General features: G+C 65.5%; 1 protein-coding gene across 2 annotated transcripts; it reads right to left on the bottom strand.

Annotated features, from left to right (window-relative positions):
* Positions 1-1,124: 1,124 nt before the first annotated feature.
* On the bottom strand, positions 1,125-9,938 carry LFNG (LFNG O-fucosylpeptide 3-beta-N-acetylglucosaminyltransferase). Of its 2 annotated transcripts, XM_087817033.1 has the most exons (9): positions 9,456-9,938; positions 5,965-6,037; positions 5,170-5,218; positions 4,574-4,673; positions 4,298-4,451; positions 4,117-4,202; positions 3,474-3,639; positions 2,974-3,059; positions 1,125-2,781 (listed from the first exon to the last, which is right to left on the bottom strand). In XM_087817033.1, exons 1-9 carry the CDS (start codon positions 9,884-9,886, stop codon positions 2,715-2,717), a joined length of 1,212 nt encoding a protein of 403 aa, XP_087673159.1. In that variant the 5' UTR covers positions 9,887-9,938; the 3' UTR covers positions 1,125-2,714. The 2 variants fall into 2 exon arrangements, with proteins under 2 accessions (XP_087673159.1, XP_087673158.1); XM_087817032.1 differs by lacking the exon at positions 5,965-6,037 and having other exon boundaries at positions 1,126-2,781; positions 9,458-9,938.
* Positions 9,939-12,745: the final 2,807 nt, after the last annotated feature.

The following is a 12,745-nucleotide window of genomic DNA, read 5'->3' on the forward strand; positions in this document are numbered from 1 at the left end:
ACTGCTGAGCCACGCCCGACTGGGCTCACCTTTTATTTTTTAAAGCCGTGACTGACCAGCGTTTGAGGGAAAATCAGGCTGGGCCAGGCCACGGGATGTGTAGCCCCTTGGGAGGGGCAGAACCCTGTCTAACTAGTCATCCCCAGTGTGTGTGGGTTGGGGACAATGGTGCCCCTGGAGGGTGGGGCTTGCCAAGGTCCCCTCTTCTGGCTCCATGACTCATCACTGGGGGAGGCTCCCTTCCCCAGTTCCTGTGGGCCCCTCCTGGGCCCGCTTCCCCTTCTGAGGATAGAGAACTTCCCTCCCCCCCTTCCCCCCAGCTTCTCATTTAGAGAAGAGGCCACAGAGCCACTGGCCTGGACTCCTCTGTGCCCCTCCCAGGCCCAGAGCACCAGGAATTAAGCTGCATTTGCACTTGTCCCCATTGCTCAGATGGCAATGTCGAGGCTCTGGGAGGGCAGGACCTCCTCCCCACCCTGCCCAGTGCCCTCTGCTCTGCTCTCCCCACCAGTACCCCTCCACACACAGGGACAGTTGGGACGACCCTGACTCTATCGAGGATTCCACCTGCCACATCTGTGCCCGGGGGCCCCCCAGCTCTGTGGAGACCATGCCAGCTGCCACAGGTGGCCCTGGGTCTGACTTGGCCAAAGGCACCTCTGACTCACCCAGGCAGGAAAGAGGCCCATGGCTCTGCCCGCACTCGCACTCGGCAGCTGCTCTGTGTCACTTCCCCTCACCCTCCGATGAGATGGCTGCTGCTGCACTCCCCCCCACCCCCAGGCGTAGAACACAGTGGTGCCCAGAGACCACAGAGGTCACACTCCTTCCCTCACTGTCTCCGTCACACCAAGGCCGTCTATGCTGACTCAGGCCTGTCCATGGCCAGGTGGGGTCAAGCCCCAACCAGGCACCCACAGGCCAAGGCAGCCACCAGCCAGGGCTGTGCAGAAGGGGGCCCTCCCCAGCGCAGCCTGGGGAGCTGAGGATGTGAGCAAGTGGCTGGTGGGGGCGGGGCTGGCATTCTGCCCCCAGGAGGTCGGGGTGGGGTGGCACTGGGTTGCTTTCTGTTGCATTGCGCGGGCTAAGCTTGGAGCAGGGTGCAGGTGGGGGAGGGAGCTTGGAGCCCCAGGCCTGCTTGAGGGCAGCTGGAGGCCAGGAGCAGGGCAGGGAGGCTGGGAAAGAAGAGGAAGGAGGCTGCCCAGGCTGCTCTGGAGGGGTGGGCAGGGAATCCCCCAGCTGTGGGGGGCAGGCAGCCCCTCACACTCCTGCCTCCTCAGCCACTTTCAGAATCCTCACCCAGCTCCCGGGACCTGTCCGGGGTGGGCCAAGATGCAGCCCTTCCACGGAGGAGGGGGTAAGACCAGGGGAGGCCAAGGTCCAGGGCCGCTTGGCCTCCGAGTGTAAGCCCTTCACCACCCCAGAGGCCTGACCTTGGGCATCACCGCTCCAGGCCTCAGTTTCCCCATCTGCAAAATGGGACACGGACATGGCCTCTGTGGGTATGTGAAGGGTATGAATGAAGCTAGGTAAGGAGGTCCCAGGCCACAGAGGGTCACTTCTCTCCTCACCTCCCCACCGTGAGCGCACAGAGCCAAGCCGCAGCCCCCTGGAGCCTTTCCACACAGACCAGGACCCCCAAGAGCACTGCCCCAAAGAGCATCTTTATTCACAGCCAAGGACATCACCATAGCAACCACACTGCCATTCCCTGAGAACTTTTCCCTTATCGCTCACTTTCCTAGCTATGTCTTTGCAGAAAGAAAAACAGGAGACAGGACACGCGCCCAGCTAGGTGTGCGAGGCGGCAGCGGGAGGCAGGTCCGATGGGAGAGTCCGGACACCGGGACACATAAATACTTGGAGTGTTAGACGTTTCCGGCTTCAGCCACGAAGGGGGATCCCCAGCCTGGCTTCTGCTTTTTCTGATCCACAGAAAAGATAAAATAACACCCTCCCCCATCCCCCCAAAACAAAGACAAGACACCCTACTTTTTACCCATCCCCTTCTGAAAAACAAGCACAGTAAAAAAATACTGTCACAATATTTACAGATACGCCCACTATGGGCGACTTTCTCTCTACTTTGGAGAGGGACTAAATGCTCAGCTCTGACTCCCCATCTCGGGGAGACAAAGGGAAGAAGACCTCTGAGAGGGCCAGGAAGACCCCCGCCCAGAGGGCTGGGGGAGCCACTGTCCACCCAGCTGCACAGCCACTGGGGGCTTCCTGGGGACACTGGACCTGGGCAGGGGCCAGAGGAGGTAACCAGGCCACTGCCCCCAAAACCCAGCTTCCTTGTAGGGCTCAGTGGTCCTGGGGGCTCTGAGGCAGGTGCCTGGGCACAGGGCTGTATCAGCAGCAGGAGACGGGCACCTGCACAGCCGGGCAGAGCAGCCCTGACTCCCACGCTGCCCACAGACCCCACGAGTGATATAAACTGTCCTCACAGTGGCCGCTGACAGGTAAATCCTTCCAGGCCTGGGCTCCGGAGCCCGCTGACCTGTGGAGCAGGAGAGGCTGACAGGGACACCAGTGCCAGCTCCTCGGCAGAGCAGAGCTGCCCAGCAGCCTGCCACACAGGTGGGCACACAGTACACTCAAGGAGGCACAGCCCTGGGAGCCTCAAATGACAAGGCCAGGGTGGCACAACAGGGGTCCCCGGGCCCTTTGGATACCAGGGGCGCCCGGGGACGGGGTCTCAGCCGAGGCTGCTAGAAGCTGGCAGTGCGGGGACACCAGGGTGTGTCCGGGTACAGGTGGCAGTGGATGGAGCGGAACCTGTGGGGACAGAGTAGGGGGCTGGTCCGTGTGGGATGGGGTCCCACAGCACCAGAGGGCCCTCCTCTGCCCTGACCGGGGGTCCTGAAGGTGCTCTTTATAGTCCAGCTGCTGAGCCACATCCAGCCCCACCTCCACCAGAGCCCCAGGGGACTCTGGGTAAGCTGCGCCCACCTGGGCCTGCTTCCTCACCTGGATGGGTCCGCCTCCACTGAGAAGGGCCCCTTAATGTGGACCGCATTCCGCTTGTTTTCAAACGTCCCATAGCTCAGGGTCACCTGTGTGGAGAGGGGCAGAGTAGCGCTGGGCAGGGCCCAACACCCTGGCTCTGCCCAAGGCTGGCCACGTGGCTCTGAAGCAGGGAACTGCTTGCCTCTGCCTGCCTCGGGCCAAGAAGGAAGGCGATGGGCCACGTGGCACCACACCCCACTGGCTCTGCGCACCCCAGGAATAAAGTCCAAGGTACTGTGAGAGAGAGAGGCCTTCAGCTACAGGAAAGGACCCGAAAGCCACAGCGCAGGAGAGTGAAGACGAACAATGGGGAGAGTGGACAAGAGCGTTTTAGTGGGGTCCATGCCGGTAGGGGGATGTGGGTGCCTGGGTGGCAGCCAACAGTGGGGCCCTTCCTGACTCCCCTGCTTAGAGTGACCTCCCCCCTCCCTCCTGCACCCGCCCTTCCGGGGCCGGCGCACCTGCTCGCGGAGCTCCGAGGTGGGCACCTGCTGCAGGTTCTCCAGGTGGGAGTGGAAGAGCCCACTGCGGATGAGGGGCACACCCAGCAGGGCCTCCACAATGTAGCCCACGGTGCAGTCGTCTGGCAGCCGGATCCGCTCAGCCGTGCTCATGAAGTGGCCCCCGCTGTGGGAGCGAAGGGCTGCAATATGAGCAGAGGCGGGAGCCTGCTGCCCACCGGGAGCCGGGCAGGGCCCCGCCCGGCAGAGGCCGCACAGGGTGGAGGAGCCGGGCTCAGAGAGGAGGCGGACGAGCCCTGTGGAGCGGGGTGCAGACTCCGACTGTGTCCCTAAGGAGCCGTCTACCTGCAGCTCTCCCCTCGCTCCCTGAGCCCAACACCGCACCCTGCTCTGTGCCAGCCTGGTGCTTTCCTGTGAGCCAGGAGTTGCTGGTGCTGCAAGGGGTCTTGCCCAAGGGCGCCTGGCCCTGGTGCTAACACCTTGGTGCCTGCCTGCAGGAGGTGGGAAGTGGTCGGAACCATGTGAGGTTCGGGCCACCTGCTGCTGGGAAGATGAACCAAGCCAGGCCCCACTTGGGGGGGCCCTCAGGACCGAGGGCAACCTGGCAGGTCAAGCAGCCTCACCTATGCCCCAGGGCACTTACCTGGCCCACGGGCTCATCTTCAGGGCCAGCCCACGGCTAATGCAGAAGCCAGCTCCGCCCGTGGCAAACCAGAAGTGGACGGGACGCTGCAGGGCCAGGGAAAGTGGTGAGACCCACGCCAGGCTGCGGGGACCCTCAGCCTCCTCCCCAGGTGCCCGGTGTGTGTGGGCAGCCCACTCACCGTCTTGGTCTCGCTGACCCTCTCGGTGGCCTGGATGGGCCTGTCCAGGCTGGGCTTGCCAATGTACACGTCCTGCGTGTGCGGGTAGCTGGCCAGCAGGCGCAGCAGGGCCCGCACGTTGACGTAGTTATCATCGTCGACGTGGCAGAACCACCTGGGGTGGGGGGGGGCTGTCAGGGAGTTTGAGAGGGGTCCACGCTTGGAAGGGATGGGGGCTCCCACGGCAGAAGCCCGAAGGGGGCGTCCCTTGGGCCCCAGCCCAAGGCCCTCACTCACTTCCTCCCGGACTCGATGAAGCGGTCATACTCCACGGCCATCTTGCAGGACAGGGCCTGCCGGCTGTGGGCGGCCGAGCAGTTAGTGTTGACCACGTTGCCTGTGGACAGGGGGAGGGGGCTGTAGCTCAGAGAGGACGGCCTGGCCTGGAGTCACACAGCAGGCCGGGGAGAACAGAGCAGGAGAGAGCCGTGGCTGTCTGTCCCGGGGAGCCTTGGTTTCTCTAAGCTGTGCCCAGTGTTGGGCTCCCCGCTCAGCCCCCTCCCCCAGGCAGGACACAGGCCTGGGGACCCCCCCCCAGCCCAAACCGGTCACAGGCAGCCCAGCCCCACCCCTGCCCATTCAGCCAGCTTTTTCCCAGCACCAGCCACCTGTTGCTCAAAGGGGCCACAGCAGCTCAAAGGGGCTGAGGCGCTAAAAGGACCTCATTTGCATGAGAATCGGTGGGGGCGAGTGGTGGGGCGAGTGGTGGGGCGGGCCCTGAGCAAACCAGTTGAGTAAACTGCTCGTGGCCTCCGTGACCTCTCAGGAGGAGCACCGGGAGACGACTCCCCCGGGAGTGGAGCCCCCCTTGCCTCCCCAAGTTCAGGGCTCACCCATGCGCCGGGCCAGGGCCTCATCCTCCCCGTCGGTGAAAATGAACGTCTGGAAGGAGAGACATGGCCTTGAACAGGCAGCTGTGTCCCCGACCCCGGGCCCCTGCAGCGGCCCAGGGCTGGGCATCCGGGGTTTCAGCGGCTACAACTAGTCACGCCCACTCCCTGCACTTCCCTGGGCCTCAGCTTCCCAGCGTGCACACAGTGGGGCTCAAGTGCCCTGCCTAAGTGGAAACAGGGCTGGGGCTTATGCAGACCTCACCCCCCCAGTCGACAGCTGGGCCCAAGGTCACCTAGCAGCTGTGCTGGCACGAGCCAGGTGGGGCGCCCCGCCCACCCACCAGGTAACCGGCTCCAGGCCCGCCCAGTGCACCTGGCAGGGCGCACACCCTTATTGACACAGCGCCGGCCCCGGGGAGGGGGCAGAGGGTGGTGCAGGGACAGGCAGAGGAGGTCGGCTTTGGGAAGCCAAGTCTCAATCAGTCGAGGACAAAGGCCTGCGCTGGGCGGCTGCCAAGTCCTGGCGGACAAAGGGCCCGGCCAGAGGATGAATCACCAGGCATTGTCCGCCAGCTTTGTCCCGGGCTGCGGGCGAGGGGCGCCCGGCCGGCCTTAACTCGGCCGTGTTAAGCGAGAGTGGCCGCACTGCCCATTACCATACAGCTGGCCTGGTTAACTGGGCCGGGCTGGGCGCAGGTCCGACGGGCAGGGTGTGGCCACAGCGCTGCAGTCCTCTGGGCTGGGCCTGGGGGGGCGGGGGCACGTCCCTGGCTGTGTGACCGGCGGGCAGGTCACCGTCTCTGAGCCAAAGCAGCCGCCGCTGTTCTCTGGAGATGCCGACGGTCCAGGCAGGAGGCAGGAAGCAGCACGTGCCCCAGCCCACGGGTCAGTGCCCCCAGCACCCGAGCAGCCCAGCAGCCCTGCTCCCGCTTCTGGGCGAGGGAACCAGGCTGGAAGACAGACCTGGCCCCAGCCACATCAAGGCTTCACCTGTGCCAGCACAGGGCCACCCCCTGCCAGGATCCAGCCTTAGAAGGGGTGGGGGGCGGGGGGCAGGGCTGGGAGCTGCAGGCGCCCGCCTGGGCCAGTCGGCACAGGGGAGGAATGTTCCTTCCTCTGCCTGGCCCGCCCAGCGCGTGCCGCCGGGCGCACCCGGGTCTGGCTGAGCGCAGAGCTTGGGGCCCAGGGGGTGCTGCAGGCAGCAGGAGACCCCCCACCTCCATACCCGCCAGGCCTCGGTTTCCTTCCGTGTACAAACGGGTCTCAGGGAGGATCTAGCATGTGCAGGCCTGACCTGCAGTGCATACCCAGGGACCTGGGCGCCCACCTGGGGTGCCCACCCTCACCTGGGCGGCCTCGGCTCCTTGCCCAGCCTGACCCCAGACCTAAGCACACACTCGGGTGGGGCCACAAGCTTCCGATCACAGGCTTGGCTGAGGGAGTTGCAGGCTCCATCCACAGCCTCTCCGCACACGCTCGCCCCTCCTCACAGAGCCCGGCAGACACCCCAGGGCAGCCCGCACGCACAGACTCGCACTCAGCCCTCCCCGCCCCCCGCCGGCTCCCCAGCGTCTCAGCCAGGAATGCCGTGGGAGGCGGAGGCCGGGGCTGGCCCGTGCAGACGCACCGCTGCCACCGGATTAAAAGGAAAATGCTTTCTTAATGAGATCAAGCGAGGCCCGGTCTCCCGCGCTCGACGGTGCCCTAAAAACCCAGCCCAAGGCTAAGGAGATTAAAGTCACCTTTGTTCCAAAGAGCCAGGCTGCCGCCTGGGGAGGAGTACTCAGGAGGGTGGGGCAGCCGGGGGGAGGGTGCCGGGCCTCCTGTCTCCCCACATCAGAGCAACCAGCAGAGGGGCCGCCGCCGGCCTCACCCGCAGCTCAGAGGTTATTTCCCACTCGGGGTTGTTTCCCGCTCGATACAACGGGCACAAATAACCAGAGCTCCCACGTGCCCGGAGCAAAGCACCCTTGGAGGTGGGCACCGTTACTACTCCAGTGTACAGGTAGGGAAACTGAGGCCGAGGGGGCAGCCTCCAGCCTACGGTCGTACCCTGGGGCAGAGGTGGTGCTAATGCAGCCCTCCTAGCTTTCCAGGGACTGAGACACCCCCCCGCCCCCTCCCCGCTTCCCCGACAACGGGCAGGCGGAGGAAGAGCAGGGCGGCAGGGCTGGCGAGGGGGGGACACCCACAGGAAGCGGCATTGTTCCTGGAGCTGCGATTCAAAGAAACACAGGATGCCAAGCTCTCCCCCAGCCATTGTGGCCACTGCCACTGCCGCAGCCTGGCCCACTCCTGGGAGGAGTGAGAGAGGACCCTGTGGGCCAAAGGCCTAGCCCCTCATCTTGGACTTCAAGTCCAGGCACGGTGTGGACCCCGCAGACCGGATCCCCACAGTCACTGCCGTTGCTGGAAGTTTCTTAAACATGCTCCTTACTTGTGCTCGTGATGCCCAGATGGCACTTTCTGGGCATTTTCTACACATTCTAGCCCAAATGGCACCTCCTCCGGGAAGTCTCTCCTGCCCTGGTCAGATGCCCACTCTCAGGCTCACACAGCCTCTCTGGGCTCCCCACTGCAGCCCCGACTTCCTGGGTTCTCCCCATCAGACTGGGTCTGAATCACCCTGCCCAGGGCTGGGGAAGGCGGGCGCTCTGCCGTGACACACAAATTGATGGGGGGACAGATCTGGCCTCTCCTGGATGGGGTCAGCTATCAGGATGGAACCCTGAGTGGCCCTCCGTCTGGGTGGGAGTGGATGGCCCCTCCCCGCTCGGTCCTCTTTAACAATGCATTAGAAGGCAATGCTTTCCCCATTTCAGAGATGAGGCGACTGAGGCTCAGAGAGGCCCCGGGTCTTGCTCAAGATCACCCAGCTCAGCTGGGACTGGTACCTGAGACTCCTGACCACATCCCATGGGCTGGAGAAAGCCCCTAAAGTACAAGACAAGAGGTGCTCGGGGCTGGTGGCAGCCCAGACGGGGCTGAACGCTGGCAAAGGTCACAGCAGGGAGGCAGAGTGTGGGAGAGTGGCCGGGCTCAGGGATGCAGCCCCACCAGGACTGTCAGTCAGGGCTATGGGGAGGGTGAGCCCCTCATCGCCAGGCAACCTGAGTGGCCAGCGCTGGCGGCGGTTCCCATGGAGCGCATAGCTGCACACAAGAGGCCGGAGGCCTTTCTCGGCTGGAGAAAGGGGCTTTGTTACCTTGCCCAAGAGGCCAGCGTGAGAGCCGCCCCGCGCTGGGAATCCTAACGGCCCGGCCGCCAAACAAAACCCGCGCCCCGCAGCCCCCTCCCGCCGGCCCACTGAGCCTCTGGGAAAGGCACACTGTGTTCCCAGGAGGCTGCCATGGGGTTCCCAGGGCCCCCTCCCCAGGCCGGGGCCAGACAAGACCCGGCCCCCTAGCCCTGGTCATGACCTCACCAAGGCCCTGCCCCAAAACCGGACTCAGCAAGGCCAGAAGGCCTTAGGCCTGGAGGGTTTAAGCAGGGAGAAAGAGCTGCGGGGTCTTCTCTGAGCCCCCACTCACTCTCACCCCAAATGCCCAGTTAGTCCCTTGAATCTCCCAGCCACCCCTCCCCTGGCAGCGCCCACACTCTGCCCCCCTCCTGCCCCACCCAGCCATCTTCTGTAGCCTCAAGGGAGATTTTCAAAGTGGGGTGTGTCTACTAGGGAGTGCATGCTCAAGTATGGTACACGGAGCGCAGGTTCCAGGGAGAGGGTCTCCGCACACCCTCAAACCCAGGGCTCTCTTTCTTTTGAGAGGTACCCCCCAGGGCTCAGCAACACCCACCGCAGCCCCGACTATCTTCAGGAATGACTTGGCCCCTAGCCCATCCCCACGACTCCGCTGGGGCAGGGGACCTGCCCTGTGCCCAGGGGTCCTAATCCCTGCCATTCTACCTCTAAGGAAAGTCTTCCTCCCCAGGGAAGCCTCTGAGCCCTGGGTGGGTGCCCCAGGCAGAATCTGCCTCGGGGACGTTTGGGGACAGTAATGCCCTATTAATGCGCTCCAGTGTTTTGGGGCAAGAAGCACCGCAGGGCACCAACCCCATGCAAGGTCAGTGCATGCTCTCCCGGGCGCTGGAATTTGGCTGGGGAGGGTCCCATCCCCACACTTCCACAACTGCCTGGGGAGAGGGGCCCCACCAGGGGATGCACCGGTGCGTGGCTCTCCGCACAGACTCCGAGTGGCGGGACAGAGACGCAGCCTGGCGCGCGTCGGATACTGCCACCCACTGGGCAAGGCTGGGGTCCCCCCACCCCGCCCAGGCCAAGGGGGCTCACCATCTCCTTGTGGCGCGAGATCCAGGTCTCCAGAAGCAGGTCGAGGCGCGCGCGGTGAAACTTCTTGGTGGTCTTCACCGCGATGAAGACGTCGTGGGGCGCGAGCGGCTCCACCTGGGGCCGCGGGCGGCCGTCGGCAGGACGCGAGGCGCCCCCGGGCGGTGGTCCCGAGTCCCTGCGCGCGCGGGTCAGCAGGCTGAAGTACTCAGACAGGCTGTGCACCTCGCGGGCGAGCGCTCCGGGCGCCGCCGCCGCCTCCAGCCCCGGCGCCGGGGCCGCCCCCACGGGGCCCGCCAGGCTGCGCAGCGCGCGCCGGCCGCGCTCGGCGGGCACCGGGGGCGGCGGCGGGTCGGCCGTGAGCACCAGCAGGCAGGCGAGCAGCGCGCCCGCCAGGGCCAGCAGCAGGCGTCGGCCGCAGCGCTTGAGCATCGTGGGGTGCGCGCCGCCCGGTGCGCGCCGCCCCGCACAGCCGCGCCGAGGGTCCCCGGTCCAGCAGCGCGCCCAGCGGCGCTCGGCCGGCGCCCTGCGCTCTTAAAGCTCGCGGCCCTGGCCACGCCCCGGGGCGGCGCCTCCGCCGGGCCGCGCCCTCGCCACGCGCTGACTGGCTCCCGGGGCGGAGCCCCGCACGGGTCGCCCCGCAGCGCCGGCAGCGCCCACGTGGGGCCGCGGCGGGGGTCTGGGAACCGACCCCGGGGCGCCGCAGACCCCGCCTTCTGTGCTCCGGAGCGCGCCCGGCCCCTCCCGGGTCGCCCCGACGGGCAGCCCAGGGGAGGGAGGCTTTGCGCCCGTGGCCCGAGCCGGCGGGGGCTGCACCCTCGCGTCCGGCACGCGGAAGGGTGCGCCCTGGGCGCGGGATGGGGGCCTCCCGGGGCTCGATCCTGCCGCAAGGGACGCCCTTACTCCCCTGATTTGCGCTTCCCCTCCCCAAGCCTGGCTTCCTCCCCACGGGACGGGGTGGGCCAGGTACCTGGGGCGGCGCCTGGGTGGACCTGAGGGCTCTGGCCAGGGCAGCTGTTCTTCATATCGTGGGGCTGAGCCACCTGAGCCACAGGTAGGGAGGGGCGCGAGGGTCCAGCGCGAAAACACCTGTACCGAATTCCACCTCCAGGCCCCCGGCTAGTGTCCTCGAGTCCCGGCCAAACGTCGGGAGATCGGTCCCCCGAAATCCTCCAGGCGCCCCGTGGCGAGGAAAAACTAAGGTCGCCCCTCCCCGCGCGGGATGAAAGGCGGCCTTCTGTCCCATTTGGTCCCTTTGCGCTCGGGCCAGATGTGGCCCAGCTGCGCCCCGCCCCGCCTCCCTGGCACAAGGCGGCGGCCACCCCCGGCCCTTCCCACGGGCCGGCCGGCCCTCCGCACGAGCAGGGGCGGCAGGAATGCGGCCAGCCGGCCGGGGCGCGGGCGCGGGGCCCGGAAGCGCCGGGCCCCCAGCGTGGGATCGGGATCTGAGCCCCGCGCCGCCGCGCCGTCCGGAAGCGCAGCTGGGGGCGGCTCTCCGCTCGGCTGCGCCCCCTCCCGCCCGCCTCTGCTCCGTGACCACCGAGGTGCCCCGGTTCCCCCTCAGCGCCGCCTCTGCCCAGCGGCCCGCTATCTCCCCTGCGCCCATCCCCCGTCTGCGGTGGCATTTTTAGGTGTTTGCATGTCCCTTCCTGCTTCCACCCCTCCACCTGAATGTCAACTGCAGGAGAACAGGCCTGGAGCATAGTAGGCCCCCAGCAAAGATGTCTTGAGTAAAGCCTCCCCCCCCCCCCCCCCCAGGCTCCTGCACATGGCCCATTTGCTCTTAGGGCCCCAGCCCCTCTGTCGTGGGTGGGATTGGGGATGGAGGTTCCCAGGCCTGGTTCTGCACCACCCCCTCCTCAGGTAATTAGCAGGCGCCACCTCCGCAGGCAGATGCCTGAGCAGATGGTGCAGCTGTGCCCAAGTGACAAGTCTCCCCTGGTGTCACCTCCTGCCATAAACCCCTCCCTCACCATCCAGAGCCCCACCTCCCAGCCTCTAGGCAGCTGGAGAGGTGGGGGTGGGCAGGAGAGAAAAAGAACCCAATGGTTGGGCAGGTCACCCCCAAACAGCCCGCTGAGCCCTAGGCCAGCCCTGACCTCTGGTCTGAAGAGTCTGTGCTGCCCTGTCCCTCCCCCCACCAGCATCTCCCCTCTATTCCAAATCTGGGCTATTCTGAAACAGCCTCCTGCACTGCCTTCTCTCCCCCGGACCTTTGGGGCACTCCCACCCCCTTGTCCCCAATCCACCTGGTCTGTGTATCTTCCACGCAGAGGCACTCAGCTCTATTCATACACCTGCCCCCACATACACAAATCAAAATCCTCCAGCTCAGCCCCTGCCCCAGGTCCAGTCCCGGCTTAGTATCCGTGGGCCTTGTGACCTAGTCCCAGCCCCGTTCTTGCTGTTTCCTGCAATCCCTGCTATCCTCCTTCAGCCCAAGCACTGATGAGCCCCCAAACTTTTGCACCAGCTGCATCCTGTTTCTGGGATCACGGTCAGTAGCATCTGTAGTGAATGGTACCCACCAGGTCTGAGCATTCTGCAAGAGGCGGGAGGGATGCTAGCACACAGCCATGCCACCTCACCCCCCACCTGACAGGGTCCTGGAGCCAGCCCCTCTGCAGCCCCAGCGCAGGGTGGGTTCCCTGCACCCCAAAACACCCTGCTTTCTGTGACTCATGCATCCCAGCCCTCTGACACACCAGGCAGCAGGAGCAATGCACTCATTGCACAGAAGGCCAGGTGAGGCTCAGGGAAGGACTATTGGGTTGTACCCAGTGAGTGAGGGGGGCCGGAGCAACTGGACAGGGGGGATTGGCCCAGCCTGGTAGAGACATGGCACAGAGCCCAGCACAGGTTTTCTGTGCCTCTCTGAGGCCAGGCTTGGTGGGAGTGGGGGATCCGGGTGCGGCTCCCTGTCTGGGAACAGCAGGACAAAGCCTACAGCATTCTTGTGGGGGCCGTGGGCTTTGGCAAGAGTGATTCAATTTCTTTGCTGTCAGGAGAATGGAATTTCGTGGTGACTCCTTGAGGTCTGAAAGCTGTAGGGGGGTGGCCAGAGTAGCCACCCCCGCCCCCTCCCCAGGCTCAGGTCCAGCCTGAGGCGCTCCCCTTCCCTGCCCTCATCCTAAATCCAAAGGCTCCCTCCAGGGACTCACTGGGCCAAATAGCATGGAGGTGGGGGGGGGGGGGGCTGCTGGGCTCAGGACAGGAAATGGAGAGCCAGGGAGGTTGATCAGGTTGCCAGGAAGCCCCTTGGGGCCTTAGGGTCCTCAGGAAGGAGGCTGG

The sequence above is a fragment of the Miniopterus natalensis genome, chromosome 4 (assembly GCF_054644295.1).
Source record: "Miniopterus natalensis isolate mMinNat1 chromosome 4, mMinNat1.hap1, whole genome shotgun sequence".
Lineage (NCBI taxonomy): Eukaryota > Metazoa > Chordata > Mammalia > Chiroptera > Miniopteridae > Miniopterus > Miniopterus natalensis.